This window comes from Mytilus trossulus, chromosome 6 (genome assembly GCF_036588685.1).
Source record: "Mytilus trossulus isolate FHL-02 chromosome 6, PNRI_Mtr1.1.1.hap1, whole genome shotgun sequence".
NCBI lineage: Eukaryota > Metazoa > Mollusca > Bivalvia > Mytilida > Mytilidae > Mytilus > Mytilus trossulus.
This window is the reverse complement of record NC_086378.1, coordinates 28,578,038-28,594,117: the sequence shown is the minus strand read 5'-3', so window position 1 is coordinate 28,594,117 and position 16,080 is coordinate 28,578,038. Positions and strand designations below refer to the sequence as shown.

Here is a 16,080-nt window from a genome sequence, read left to right as displayed (position 1 = left end):
GGATCTGATAACCCTTCCGGAGCACCATATTACACCCACATTTTGGTATTGAGTTCGTGATGATTAGTTTATAGTTTAATTTTCTATTTTGTGTTTTGCGTATTTTAGTTTGTCTGTTGATAATTTTCTTTTTTAGCCATAGCGTTGTCAGTTTATTTTCAACTTATGAGTTTGAATGTCCATTTTGCCATTTTCTGTTGTAAAATTACTACTCATCGAGAAGAGCTTCCAAAAAAGTGTTGTTCCAGGATCTTATATTTAAAATTGATTAGAGCGTCATTTATCCTTGTATATATGAGAGTATTATCCTCAGAGATAATATTGGTGATATTGATGAAGTCTGTGGTTTTCTTCTATTACGATAAAGATGTAACTTGCGCAAATATTATGTAAATAAGTCATAAGCCATAGCCGTAAGTAAAACTAATTGGACAAAGAAAGTGACAGGAACATAAAAGGTATAGTGTTTAACTTATGAATGCATGTTCTTATAGTAGAATTGTTTTAAAATGGAAAAGAAATGTGAAATTTCTTTTCATAATTCTATATTCATGTGATGAAACCTAAAAGTTGATAAAAACAACTGAAAAACTTAAAATTCTACAGAATATACAAGCATAGTAGTTGAAAATTTAATAGACTAAGATTTATAGATATCCGTAACATAAAATTATTCGTTGTAGCTTTCGAAAACAAAGATTCACTGCCTCGGTTGAATCAGTCGCTCATCTTTGCACATGTCATACAATTAGTTTTCAAATACCTTGTATGAGATATACCATGTGGAGTCATTTATATCACTTTCGACATGTTTACCATTTTGTAGTGACGCATTTTTCAATATTTCTCTTTAATATTGAGGAAAAAGAATACGAGCTTGCCAATGCCAGTTTTACTTTGTTCAATATAAGAAAATTCAAAACAATTTAAAATCGGTGTATAGTACGTACATTGATTCATGATTTTTATAAGGTATACTAGCAATAAAAATTGGCCTAAAGATTTACAAAAGATACAATTCTTTTTGTTGATATTTCATGCCACCAGAGCCATCAGGTCATTCGATGAGGTGTTGAGGAATTTTTTATCTTCATTGTCAACACATTCATAAAGCAGAATCAAAGATTGCTTAGGACGGTCATGCATTTCAGCTGATGAAGAAACTTCATGAAAATGTTTTCATGAAGGACCCGTCGTAAATTATGAATGTTTTTTTTATATAAATTAAGTCAAGTCCATGGTTCTTAAAGAGCCGGTAATCTTAACAGACAGCTGACAGATGTGTCAGAAGTGTTAAGAAGTAAGATTATGATTTTTTTTATTTTCTATGATTGTCTCTTGACAATCATACTCCATCCTCTTATTTATATATGTATAGTAAGTGTTGTACACACCATGTGTATGAATTGTCCCAGTAAAATTTCAATTTGCTCGTTGGCATCTCCTTTCATCACGATATTCATTTCATTTGACATTGTTTACACCTTAGGTTAACCACTCATATGGGCACATTCTCAACCCTGAACCAGTTATCCAAGGAGAGGACCTTTTTCGTAACCAATTACTTGGTTTTTTCAATATTTACAACACTTGCTCTTAGATGTGATTGTTTTATGATAAAGGGTGAAATGATACCCAATGAGAATGGGATAAAATTGACGGCAAAAAATAAACAACACTTTCGATTAAAGAAAAACGATACCTCGACCAACGAAGTTAATAGATCTCAAAACTACAGATCTACATCAATACAAAGAATAAACAATAGTGGTCAAGAATAAGTCAAAAGTTCCTTGAAAGCATCGACCAAATTATAAGAATAGCATGACATGAGTCTAAAGCCCCTAAGAATAGTGTCACCTGGGGTAAATATTTATATGTGATGTTGCTTCGTAGAAATGAATACAACTTGAATCAGAATATGAGTATTCAATTAAGTGTGAAAGCTAAATGAATAAATGTATAGACAATCTTCAGTTTCCAGTGTGTATAAATTATGAGTATGTGGAATAATTGTAGCGCGACGAATAAAGGCAACAGTAGTATACCGCTGTTCAAAACTCATAAATCCATGGACAAAAAACAAAATCGGGGTAACAAACTAAAACCGAGGGAAACGATTTAAATATAAGAGGAGAACAACGACACAACACCGAAACGCAACACACACATAAACGGACCAAGCAACAGACAAAACACCACGAGAATAACAAATATAACATCAAAACCAAATACATGAATTTGGGATAGACAAGTACCGTGCCACGTCTTATCTCAATATCTCAAAAATAAGAGAAAACACAAACGACTCAACGTTAAAATGCAACACACACAGAAACGAACAATATACGAACGTTATGTTCAATCTATGTGTGGTATGACTGAAAATGTCGTATATTGACCTCCAATGTTCTTTATTAGTTTAATTTGGTTTTGGGGTTGCTCGTCTATTTTTGTTAACCGTATCTCATTTTATTCATATAGTAAAATGAGTTCCGAATCATTGTCTTTTTCATTTATTCATAATTAAACATGATATAAATGCTGTTAATATATTATATTCAATTGAACTTTTCAACCAAGAAGGTAAAAGTAATATAAAATAACAAATGACGGTATCAATAGTTTAACAGTTTAAATCATATTAAAAAATGTTGAGTTATATATATATATATATATATATATATATGTGTATATGTCTGCCTGTGTGTAGTGACAACTGCAAATTATACCTTGTCCATCGGATTTCTTATGATTAAGAAATACCAGGCCTTAGAATATGTATAAAGTGCCTAGAAAATCAACCTAACGATGTTAGAGTAGATTTGATTCGTAACTTCCTCCCCGGCGCCGGGGCTGGAACCTGTACTTTATTTCTAACTTCTATACATATACACATATATATTTACAGTGATTGTATGCTTCTATTAATAGATTAGCATCCTGCAATTATACTGAAGAGATGAGTAGATGATCATTTCTGTACACTAAAAATAAATACTTCGTGTATTGTATCAGAGATCCTTGTTTAATTCCTACGAGCAGGTAACACCTCCCGAAACGACAGCTTATTTTTATAAGCTAGAGTTAGAGGAGGGGATAAGGTCTCTGCACAATGCTAGGCGGTGTTGTCGTAGAAGTTAGAAATAAAGTACAGGTTCCAGCCCCGGCGCCGGGGAGGAAGTTACGAATCAAATCTACTCTAACATCGTTAGGTTGATTTTCTAGGCACTTTATATATATATATATATATGTTTTCAATTTAGACTCGTTTATATTTTTTTGTTTGGGCATGTATCATATTTTCCCTCCGGTTTATATGATCCGTTCATCCTATATATTGACTCTTAAAATTCAAGAGTTAATCTAAAAATGAGGGTACTTTCTCTAAAAAATGAGGGTACTTTTTATATGGCCTTCCAAATACCGTTTCGATCCCTAACATCACTGAAGAGACATTTATTGTCGAAATCCGGATATGGTGTACTAAAGAAATACTGACACCGAATGTTTGTGGCACAACATCCTGTCCACAAGTTAACAATTTTTTTTTTTTCTGTGACGTATTAAATTTATATTAAGATCCAGTTTGTTACATTTTGTGATCAATTTTATTTGGCAATCGTCAATGGCAGTCAGCAGGGTTAAAGAACATCAGTTGTTCGACCTGTTAGTCAAATGCGTTTTGTTTAAATATACTTTTTCACTCTTTTGGTCTTTTGGAAAATGTTGTTTGTGCTGTTTTTAGACCCTTCTACAACGAAATTTGTTTGACATGCACACGTATAAAAATTGCGGTTTTTATCCAACGCAGTCATAGGTTTGAACGTAGTTTTCAATTTAGACTCGTTTATATTTTTTTGTTTGGGCATGTATCATATTTTCCCTCCGGTTTATATGATCCGTTCATCCTATATATTGACTCTTAAAATTCAAGAGTTAATCTAAAAATGAGGGTACTTTCTCTAAAAAATGAGGGTACTTTTTATATGGCCTTCCAAATACCGTTTCGATCCCTAACATCACTGAAGAGACATTTATTGTCGAAATCCGGATATGGTGTACTAAAGAAATACTGACACCGAATGTTTGTGGCACAACATCCTGTCCACAAGTTAACAATTTTTTTTTTTCTGTGACGTATTAAATTTATATTAAGATCCAGTTTGTTACATTTTGTGATCAATTTTATTTGGCAATCGTCAATGGCAGTCAGCAGGGTTAAAGAACATCAGTTGTTCGACCTGTTAGTCAAATGCGTTTTGTTTAAATATACTTTTTCACTCTTTTGGTCTTTTGGAAAATGTTGTTTGTGCTGTTTTTAGACCCTTCTACAACGAAATTTGTTTGACATGCACACGTATAAAAATTGCGGTTTTTATCCAACGCAGTCATAGGTTTGAACGTAGTTTTCAATTTAGACTCGTTTATATTTTTTTGTTTGGGCATGTATCATATTTTCCCTCCGGTTTATATGATCCGTTCATCCTATATATTGACTCTTAAAATTCAAGAGTTAATCTAAAAATGAGGGTACTTTCTCTAAAAAATGAGGGTACTTTTTATATGGCCTTCCAAATACCGTTTCGATCCCTAACATCACTGAAGAGACATTTATTGTCGAAATCCGGATATGGTGTACTAAAGAAATACTGACACCGAATGTTTGTGGCACAACATCCTGTCCACAAGTTAACAATTTTTTTTTTCTGTGACGTATTAAATTTATATTAAGATCCAGTTTGTTACATTTTGTGATCAATTTTATTTGGCAATCGTCAATGGCAGTCAGCAGGGTTAAAGAACATCAGTTGTTCGACCTGTTAGTCAAATGCGTTTTGTTTAAATATACTTTTTCACTCTTTTGGTCTTTTGGAAAATGTTGTTTGTGCTGTTTTTAGACCCTTCTACAACGAAATTTGTTTGACATGCACACGTATAAAAATTGCGGTTTTTATCCAACGCAGTCATAGGTTTGAACGTAGTTTTCAATTTAGACTCGTTTATATTTTTTTGTTTGGGCATGTATCATATTTTCCCTCCGGTTTATATGATCCGTTCATCCTATATATTGACTCTTAAAATTCAAGAGTTAATCTAAAAATGAGGGTACTTTCTCTAAAAAATGAGGGTACTTTTTATATGGCCTTCCAAATACCGTTTCGATCCCTAACATCACTGAAGAGACATTTATTGTCGAAATCCGGATATGGTGTACTAAAGAAATACTGACACCGAATGTTTGTGGCACAACATCCTGTCCACAAGTTAACAATTTTTTTTTTTCTGTGACGTATTAAATTTATATTAAGATCCAGTTTGTTACATTTTGTGATCAATTTTATTTGGCAATCGTCAATGGCAGTCAGCAGGGTTAAAGAACATCAGTTGTTCGACCTGTTAGTCAAATGCGTTTTGTTTAAATATACTTTTTCACTCTTTTGGTCTTTTGGAAAATGTTGTTTGTGCTGTTTTTAGACCCTTCTACAACGAAATTTGTTTGACATGCACACGTATAAAAATTGCGGTTTTTATCCAACGCAGTCATAGGTTTGAACGTAGTTTTCAATTTAGACTCGTTTATATTTTTTTGTTTGGGCATGTATCATATTTTCCCTCCGGTTTATATGATCCGTTCATCCTATATATTGACTCTTAAAATTCAAGAGTTAATCTAAAAATGAGGGTACTTTCTCTAAAAAATGAGGGTACTTTTTATATGGCCTTCCAAATACCGTTTCGATCCCTAACATCACTGAAGAGACATTTATTGTCGAAATCCGGATATGGTGTACTAAAGAAATACTGACACCGAATGTTTGTGGCACAACATCCTGTCCACAAGTTAACAATTTTTTTTTTTCTGTGACGTATTAAATTTATATTAAGATCCAGTTTGTTACATTTTGTGATCAATTTTATTTGGCAATCGTCAATGGCAGTCAGCAGGGTTAAAGAACATCAGTTGTTCGACCTGTTAGTCAAATGCGTTTTGTTTAAATATACTTTTTCACTCTTTTGGTCTTTTGGAAAATGTTGTTTGTGCTGTTTTTAGACCCTTCTACAACGAAATTTGTTTGACATGCACACGTATAAAAATTGCGGTTTTTATCCAACGCAGTCATAGGTTTGAACGTAGTTTTCAATTTAGACTCGTATATATATATATATATATATATATATATATATATAATGAATTTTAAAGATACATTGAGTGCAGTCAAGAACATTATATAACGTGAACCATTCCCATTTCACTTAATATTTCTATATAATATACTTTAGTGTAAAAGGTTGATAAAACAATAATAATAAAATAAACATACCATCAGATCATCTCCCCTTACAGTGTAATTATGGTCTAAGGATTCTTTTATTTTACAAAATAAAATATAAAACAATGCCCTTTAACAAAAGATGTTTGATGTAGCGCCAATGGATTGTAAATGATAAACAGTCAATTGAAATAATTAAATATTCAACATCGATTAAATGTCTTTGGCAATTGTTTATTCAAAGTATAATATTCATACTACAATTGCAGTACTTTAAATACGTATTGGTAGGGTACAAAGTCTTCGTTTCTCAATAACTATCTATCTTTTTTCTCTCTTAACTTTTCTCTCTCTCTCACTTGTAGCTTCATTTTTTTGCGCAAAGATTCAATGGTTTTCTGTTTGAACTATGTGAATAAGAAGAGAAAAGAGTGTGAGCGATCATTTTACATTTTTTGTAGCTAATTTATATTAAACTATATTTTACGCATAGTTATTTATTCTGAAGTTTACTATTCACGCGTAACTACATAATTTGATAATTTAAATACCTGTTAAATATCGAACTTTTTCATAAAAAAAAAATCTTTTTTAATACAGGGCACAGCGACGGAGACACCAATATGAACTATTGCAATGGCAGTCATAAAGAAGACCGGATTTTTATCAAGTATTTTATGAAAAAAGTAAAATCACAAAAATACTGACCTCCGAGGAAAATTCAAAACGACCCTTATCAAATAGCAAATTCAAATGACAAAACTCATCAAACAAATGAACAACAACTGTCATTTTCCTGACTAAGTACAGACATTCTCAAATGTAGAAATGAAAACGGAAGAAGCAAAATTTTCAGCGCTGAATAGAATTGGATGTCAATTGTATGTGTATTCTTTTATTATTTGTTTTGATTCTGTTAAAATTAGGATCTTGTTTATTCAAAAAACAACAACGACATTCAAGAGCTATTTTTGTATTCATTTATTTATTAAATATAATCATATACTGAAAAGATATCTTGGTGCAATAATCATTTTAGAAGATTTGACCTCCTTCTCTTTCACTGAACTTATATTGATATGCATCCGCCTTTGTGGTCTATTATTTTACATATAATATGTATTTAAATATAAAACATGTATCACTATTATATATTATGAATTGTATTACTTCCAGAACTTAGAACAAAGAAATATTTTATTGAAACGTATAAATAACCCTTGAGATTATTATGAACAAAGAAACCCGATAACTAATACTTGAAAGTAATATTTTTTTCACAAGTTGCTTACGTTTTTCGGCTGTTAAAGATTGAATGATGATTTAAAGGTTGGTTATTTACTGGTCACTTGTCGAATTCTTGAAACTATTGATAAAGCGCACACATATAAACTTGTTCAGCAGCTATAAGCAGATGTTATATATAAAATGAAAATACACTGAAAACTAATCAAAAAATTATCTTTTATGAAATTTAATCATTATATTACGCTTTTTGTAGAGTTAACAGTGTTGGTTTTAAAATATATCAATTAGGAAAGATATCTTCAGTTTATATTCCTTGCTTTAACCATTATTATCATTTTAAAGAAATATGTCGACCTCTTTTGAATGAACTGATGACTTTCTCACACAACATACAAGTTCTAACAGTCGTATACCTCTTGCTTTTGCAAATATTTCCTTAAAAGTTTTTCTATAACGTTTGATAAAACAAAAATACAATAGGGGACTGGAAACACAGTTTATAAAAGTCCACCATTGACTAAATGTCCATAACAAATAAGAAACTTTGTTGTCTAGCAAGGCATAGTCAGTTACTCCGATCAGGGTTAATACTTCCATAGGTAGCCACGCCACTGCAAATATTATCACCATAGATACCAGTATTTTCACACTCTGTAAAATATAAAAGATACATTATTATTTTCATATAAAGCACATAAAAACACCAAAAATTAGTGATACGATAGTGGATAACCTTGTTTTCAGACAAACTACCATCCCTAAAAGCTAGAGTGATATTCTGATGAAGAGGTCAGTGATGTTAATAGATATAAGAAAATCAAGTACGAGTGCCAATGAGTCAACTATCCATCCAAGTCACAATTTGTACGAGTAAACCGTTACAGGTCAAATTACGTTCTTAGCATTTTCTTGACTAGACAAATTACTTTTAGATATTGGTAACGTCTGACCTCTTAGACTAGTGAGAATACCAGAAGATGAAAATAGTAATTGGTTTAAATATAAAAATAGGACTCTCCACCATATACAAAATGACGTAGAAATGAGAATATCAAAATAAGAAAATATTAATTGGTTAAAATATAAAAATAGGAAGATGTGGTACGACTCTCCACTAAATAGCTAATGACGTAAAAGTGAAAATATCAGAATATAAAAATATCAATTGGTTTTTATCTAAAAAAAAATAGGAAAATGTAGTACGACTCTTAACCATATCCCCAATGACGTAGAAGTTAAAAGTTGGTTATGGACTGAAGAGAAAAACCTTATTTGATAAAATAAGATATGTAAAAAGTAAAATCACAAAAATACCGAACTTAGAGGAAAATCAATACGGAAAGTCCATAATCACATGGCAAAATCAAATAACAAAACGCATCAAAAACGAATGGACAAGAACTGTCATATTCCTGACTTGGTACAAGCATTTTCAAATGTAGAAAAAATTGCATTAAGGTTATCTCTATAATGAACGGAAGATATATGATGATATATAGAATAATGAAATAGAAAAACAATAGTACATATTCAAACATTATGCTGAACAAACATTAAATGATACAGGGACTATGTCGCTTTTGATTCAGCATTTTTAAAAGAAAATTACATTTTTATTCTTTTGAATATCTTGCTTCAAAACATTAACATATAATGTAGAAGACACACTTACACAAAAACATACTCACACATGCTAAGGTAATATGAAATGAATTAAAAGTGAAACGGCCCTTAGAAAGGAACATTAAAATTTGGCATATATAATAGTTATTTACCTTCCGTTTAGAGCCGGCAACTCTTCTATCTCTTTTCTCATCTGGCTCCCCAGGAATCTTCTTTGTCCACAGAATATGAACTATGTGAATGTTTGAAACTGTCATTATCATCAATGGAATAATGAAATGAAGTAAAAGTAAACTGATTGTATATACTGTCTTAGATTGAGACGATGACCAAATCTCAGTACAAATTCCTACAAATTGTCCTTCATATAAAACTTCCACGAACTTTGTCCGGAATGCTATGGGTAATGCTACACATGCAGCTAAAACATACGTAGCTAAGATTACAAACTGAGCGTTTTGTTTACTTATTCTTTTTTTTAACGGCTGAGAAACTACATAATATCTATCACAACTAACTACAACCAGACTCAACGATTTCTGCAAAAACAAACTCCATTGAATGTATTTAAACAAAGGACATGCAGTGGCTCCAAACGGCCATGAATCAAAAAGTAAAATATGAAGATTTGTTAAAGGAATGCAAAAAACGATAAGAAACATGTCATTGAATACTATGCTAGATATAAAAATGTTACTAATGGTTCTACTTTTTTTTCTTCTACAGACATTGAGAATGTAATAAATCCCAATATTTCCTAATAGTCCGACGACAAATGTGATTGCGTATAAAGTTATCACTACGAGGCTCACGGTAAACGGTAGTGCATATTGGTCAATAACTAACGAAGAATTGAAAGTGAAATTGGCTGTTCCGTTTAGAAAATATGCTTCAGATTCTTTAAAATCTATATATAATTCCTCCATCGCCCCTTTTATTGTCGATCCAACTTGTAGACTTGATGAATCAAGTTGTTATCAGCGAACACCACACTGTTTAAAGTTTCTAACTCCAAATATAAAGGCAAGAATATACGGTGAGACTTGCTTTTGAATGTATGTTACACTCATTCCATGTATTATATATCAATACTGTCAAAAGTATGGGAACACTTTTTTATGACCATATCATAGTTCCGCTGTACATGTTAAAGCAATGTATTCTGAAGTGATAACTCTTTTTAACAGCTTTATACTGGATAAAAACAAACTTTAAAGTACCTTCGTTTCTATTTTTACAACCTTATAAGGACGAACAGACTGTCAGTTTTAATTATCACCTCAAAGGCAATTTTACAGCAGCCAGATGCTCTCCAAGATAGTGTCCTCATTTTTCTACACGTAAGTTACGGTGTCCAATAAAGACTCTAAATTGAGGTCTACAAAAAACAGTTTGACATCCGAATGTGCAATTTAGTCGAAATATAACCCGGTTGGTGTCAATCATTTTGCATTCAAAATCAGTCCAAATGAGCTGAAAAATGGGGATTTGTAAACACATTGTTTACAATTAGAAAAAGACTGGTCAATCGCGCGATAATCCTGATTTTGAGTGTCCCAATGAGTGTCTACATGTTACAGCCTTCCCCGTTGAGGGATACAGTTCTCAAAAGTGGAGCACAGTCCTCCCTATGCAAGGGTACAATCCTTCACATGGAGGAGTACCGTACGTAAATTTGAAAGTATAATGTGCTTCGAGTGTTGATTCGTTGGACTCCTCGCGAATACATGGAAAATATTACATTAAATTATATGATTACTTTTTTAAAAAAAAGGTTATACTAAAAATTTTAAAATGATGTAATTTGCCACTGCAATTTACGGATAAAGTTAAAAGGGTTTCAACCAACGTGTTTATTGAGTATTAATAAGTTTACAATCTTCACTGTGCGACAAACTAAGTAAAGCTTGATTATGTGTCCACTCAGTGAATCAAATCTTATTTTAATTCGTTATATATCAAATACACTTAAATGATTTATAACGTAGAAACTTGAACGCTAACTATAAAAAAGAAAAAAATACTGAACTCCGAGGAAAATTCAAAACTAAAACTCCTTTATCAAATGGCAAACCCAAAAGCTGAAACACATCACACAAATGGATAACAACCGTTATCTTCCTGACTGTATAAAACGGTGGATTAAACTTTGTTTGTATGACAGTCGCATACACTTCCTTTATATTGACAACGATGTGTGATAGTACGAATTTAGTATTGATGATGAAACAAAAATAGGCAAAAAAGGTCTTTTTCACAGATATTTACATGCTTTACATTTATATTTCTTTCAATGGAATGTTATTTAAATCTTATCACCGCTGGTACAAGTATTAAGGTTTCTTTTATAAACAAACAAGTTCAGCATGCATATGCAGTTCCTCGTTCCTCGTTCTACAGTTGATTTAAAATGTTTATCAATACCTTGGATATGCATTGCAATTACACCATTTTATTTCCGTCTATTTGCCACTGAGAAACTTGGTCAAGACCTAATAAAAAACAGACACCCAAAGATAAATTATAATCAAGTTTTGAATGATTGTCTGTTCCTCACATGAATAATTTTAAGAAAAAACTGTTTTATCAAAAATATAAGAGGCACAAGACGCCACCTTAATTAACACTTGTACTATTGTTATTTTCATTTCACAATACTAACTAAAAGCAGTAGTTAACCCTCTTTTTTAATATAATTGATGCAGATCATGACATGAATATAAGGTTTAACTGGTATTTAAGCGATTAACACACAACGGACAATACATGATAAATGAATCAGATATATTTAGGAATTTCGGATCTTCAATGCTCTTCAATTTCGTAGGTTTTTTTTGCCTTTTTTACTTTTTTGTCGAGAGTTACTAATGAATCCCTTATAGACGAAACTTATAATGTGTTCCTCGGAGTTCGGTCAATTGTAATTTGCTTTTTTGTGTTTTTTTGTTATATTATTAGCTAACAGGCTGAAATCAAAACCGGAAAGTACTTTTATCAAATGGCAAAATCAAAAGCTAAAACACATCATACGAATAAAATAACTGTAACAGTCTTGGACATGTATTTCCTTAAGTATTATGTGCTAAAGTTTTTTTGGGAATGTAAAGCATATTAACATGTAAGACAATTTGAAAACAAACAACGCTAGAACATCAGTGACAAACAAGAAGTTAATAAAATTGAGAATGGAAATGGGGAATGTGTCAAAGAGACAACAACCCGACCAAATAAAAAAACAACAGCAGAAGGTCACCAACAGGTCTTTAATGTAGCGAGAAATCCCCGCACCCGGAAGCGTCCTTCATCTGGCCCCTAAACAAATATATACTAGTTCAGTGATAATAAACGCCATACTAATTTCCAAATTGTACACAAGAAACTAAAATTAAAATAAAACAAGACTAACAAAGGCCAGAGGCTCCTGACTTGGAACAGGCGCAAAAATGCGGCGGGGTTAAACATGTTTGTGAGATCTCAACCCTCCCCCTATACCTCTAACCAATGTATGTTTAGAATTTTATAACAAAAACTTGTCCATATTTGTCACAACATCCGAATCTTCTGTTAATGCCATAACACAATAAATAATATTGCTTTGATCAAGTTTCACTTCGATATATGTACAAAATTGCATATCTCTGTTATTCATGATCTTTGTTGTTTTGTTTTCTCTCAATCGTTTTTATGAACTTTGAAAAGCGGTATACTACTGAGGCCTTAAGTTATTTCACTGTGGTCATTTTGTAACTCACATGGCTACTGAAAGGGTCTTTCATCCTAATTCCATTATATTGACGAGAATATGTAATCAAAACAAAGTGACATAATAGATAAAAAAAAAAAATAGGGGTGCAGCAGTCAAAAATTCTTAATCACATTCGAACAAACAAATATGTCAACACAGGAAAACTAAATGGTATAAAGACAAAGCAAATACACCAAAAATGAATAAAAAGAAAACGACAAATGACCATAGCACAATAACACACTGGGGCGTTTGTAAATACTGAGTCACACTAAAATGATAATAGCAAAACAGGACTTAACAATAAACACTTTAACACCAATACTTCGTACTCCATGACTATTATGTTTTATTTGGGAAGTTAATACAGAGTATACATCAACAATGTTGTGTATCTTCCAATAAACTTATTTTGGAAAAAGGACAGGACGTTCTTGACATTATCCCTGTTCATCAACTCTCTGCTTAGCATAACATGAAAACACACTGACAGAAATCAGTTCATTATGATTGACTTATCAGCTCATTATGAAGTAGAGTACTACCTACAGAAAAAACAAAGTTCACAAATAATATTAATCTTAGATCTCAGTAACTGATCTTACATTCAACCGTTATCAGTCCACTATTAAAAATGCCTCTAGTCACTTAGATTTTAACAAGGCTAACTTCTGTCAAACTGTCCAAAATAATAAAGTTTTTGTGTCATTTGGTCTCTTGTAGAAACTTTTCTCATTAGCAATCGTACTAACCAAGATATCACTTTTTATACTGTTTTAAACTAGTATGACGCACAGTTTATACATCGCTTGTGGTGTGCTCGTGTTCTGTTGTAAACTCATGTGAGGTGACTGTTGTTATTTTATGGTTTATATATTTGTATGTACTATTCAGTATACCTCTGTGCGGAGTGTTCTTGCGTTTATTGGTATCGTACTACTTACTGTCACGTAATCTTGTCATTTTATCGATATTTTGAACATTGCCTTACAAGCGGGAGGTTTGGTTAGCCATTAGATCAGGTCAAACGCACTTTTTGTTTTACAATGTACTGTACCAAATTATGATATAGCAGATGTTATCAAATGTTTCTTTTCTATGTGTTTTGGCGCTTCTTTTTGTTTCAGTTCTGTTTTTTTATGTTCCATTGTAATCCTCTTATATACACATGGAAAAAAGTATTGCAACACCAAATTGAAATTGAAATTAAAAAACACTCTATATTTTTTTGTGATATAATTTGGTAAAATAGAACTAGTTAAACACTATTTAAGTATCACCTGAGTTTAATAAGAGTTTTTATCTGCACATGCAGCTACTGTACCCGTGAACAGCAAAACAGATGTTTTTATCCTCATTGTTTTCAAGACTTTAAATAAACAAGTTTTTAAATTTATGTGATCGACACCTTGTAATGGGTCCTTGACAATTCTTAACTACAGCAAGATGGCAGATTATCAGCATAAGAGAAGCAGGGATATCGCTGTAACAACTGCACGTATTGGTGGTCATCACCATTCTTCTGTAAGTCGTTTTGAGAAAAAATCAGGTAATAAACGCTGTTAAAGACCTTCCGAGTTAATGAAGACCCCCTATACCATTTGCTAGATGAAATCAAGCATAATGAAGGTTGGTAAGAAGGAAACCCATTGCATACAAAACAATCATAAAAAGAGAATGGCGGCCATACAGGAGCTTTTTAACAAGAACTGTTCGCGATCAACTCATCGCTACTGGTTATCGTGCGATAAGACCATTTCGAAGACTTTTGCGAACAGACACACAGTTTTCCGTATCCAATGTAGTGCAGAGCTCGCCAAAGTTGGAAATTAGCATCGTGGAGGAAGATTTAATGTTCAAATGGAATTCGGCCTGATCGTAGCCCGGATTTGAACCATATCGAGCATATATGGAGCATTGTTGGCCGGAAAGTGCGCGAAAGGATACACCAGTTCAAACACATCATGAAATAAACAATGCCCTTCATCAGAAATGGTTGCTGCTACCTTAGCAACATATTAGTCGATTTATTGCAGGAATCAGAAGACGTTAAGATGCTGTTATCCGTTTGAATGGAGGCTGCGCACAAAGTACTAATTCTTTGGCGTATAACGATCAACCATGATGTGAACAGTTATCTGAAGATTAATTTTGAAATGTCTGACATTGTAAAGTTCGACTACAGTAAAGTTGTAAAATGCATTTTTTTGTACAAAAAACCCTTCATTTTGTTATTAAAATTGCGGTTATATAAATCATTTTTTTTCAAACATTTTTTGTTCGTTTCAATGCCAATGTTATCATAAACTATGTTTTATAATACTATACACATATTTTATTATATTTCATCCAAAGAAAGAGGCTTATTTTTCAAGTTTTGAAAAATCTAGGTGTTGCAATACTTTTTCCATGTGTATAGTTGATGTGTTTTCATCGATTTTCGTTTTAAAATAGATTTGTTTTCGCTTAATCAATTTTTGGCTATTGAGAAGCTGCATACTACTGGTGCCTTTTTATATCACATCTTCTTTTTTTTAATTTATACACTAGTCAAGGCTGTATAATATAGCACCCTTTAATTGTTTCCTATTGGGGAACACACGCACCTTGGTATACACTACACTAACAAATACCAAAACCGTACTTACGTCATTTTGATTAACAAGAGAAACGTTAATTTTATTTAAATCAAATCCTTAAGGTTATTCTATTTCTGTTATGTTACGCTTTAAGTTTATTTTAATAACTATGTATACTCCGGTGCTATTTTTTTTTCTTTCCTTCGAAAATTTGACGAAAAGAAGTGTATTTAATTCGCATTTGAGGAAATTGCTTATTACCACCTTAACGAAAGGCAGGAAAGCGAGGCATTCTCTCGATAATTTTGATTGACACTTGTAACTTATTATTTTATTATAATTGATGACTCATTATGATATTTACGTCGAGTTGACACCCTTGATTTAACAAATTCAGTACTGAAAACATGTTCACACAGAATGAACAACATATAAACAACAATAGTTCAAAATATTCAATTATTCTTTTGACAAAAAAATAAAATAAGGAGATTTTCAATGAGACAACTAACCAAATGAAGCAGAATAAGGTACTTATAGGCATCTTCCTCAACGAACAAACCCATACCGTATATTCATGTATAAAAAGCCTCCAAACAAACAAAATATA

General features: G+C 32.0%; 1 protein-coding gene across 1 annotated transcript; it reads right to left on the bottom strand.

Annotated features, from left to right (window-relative positions):
- Nucleotides 1–7,859: 7,859 nt before the first annotated feature.
- Nucleotides 7,860–10,476, bottom strand: LOC134722466 (RYamide receptor-like). Its single transcript, XM_063586086.1, has 3 exons — nucleotides 10,426–10,476; nucleotides 9,299–9,685; nucleotides 7,860–8,174 (listed from the first exon to the last, which is right to left on the bottom strand). The coding sequence occupies exons 1-3, from the start codon at nucleotides 10,474–10,476 to the stop codon at nucleotides 7,860–7,862; spliced, it is 753 nt and encodes a 250-aa protein (XP_063442156.1).
- Between the last annotated feature and the right edge of the window lie 5,604 nt (nucleotides 10,477–16,080).

Coding starts and splice junctions, on each gene's coding strand:
- LOC134722466 (XM_063586086.1), bottom strand. CDS start 10,476: ATGAGGACACTATCTTGGAGAGCATCTGGCTGCTGTAAAATTGCCTTT. Junction 9,686..10,425: donor GCTGTAAAATTGCCTTTGAG/GTGATAATTAAA, acceptor TTGTTTTTGCAG/AAATCGTTGAGTCTGGTTGT. Junction 8,175..9,298: donor TTGCCGGCTCTAAACGGAAG/GTAAATAACTAT, acceptor TATATTTTACAG/AGTGTGAAAATACTGGTATC.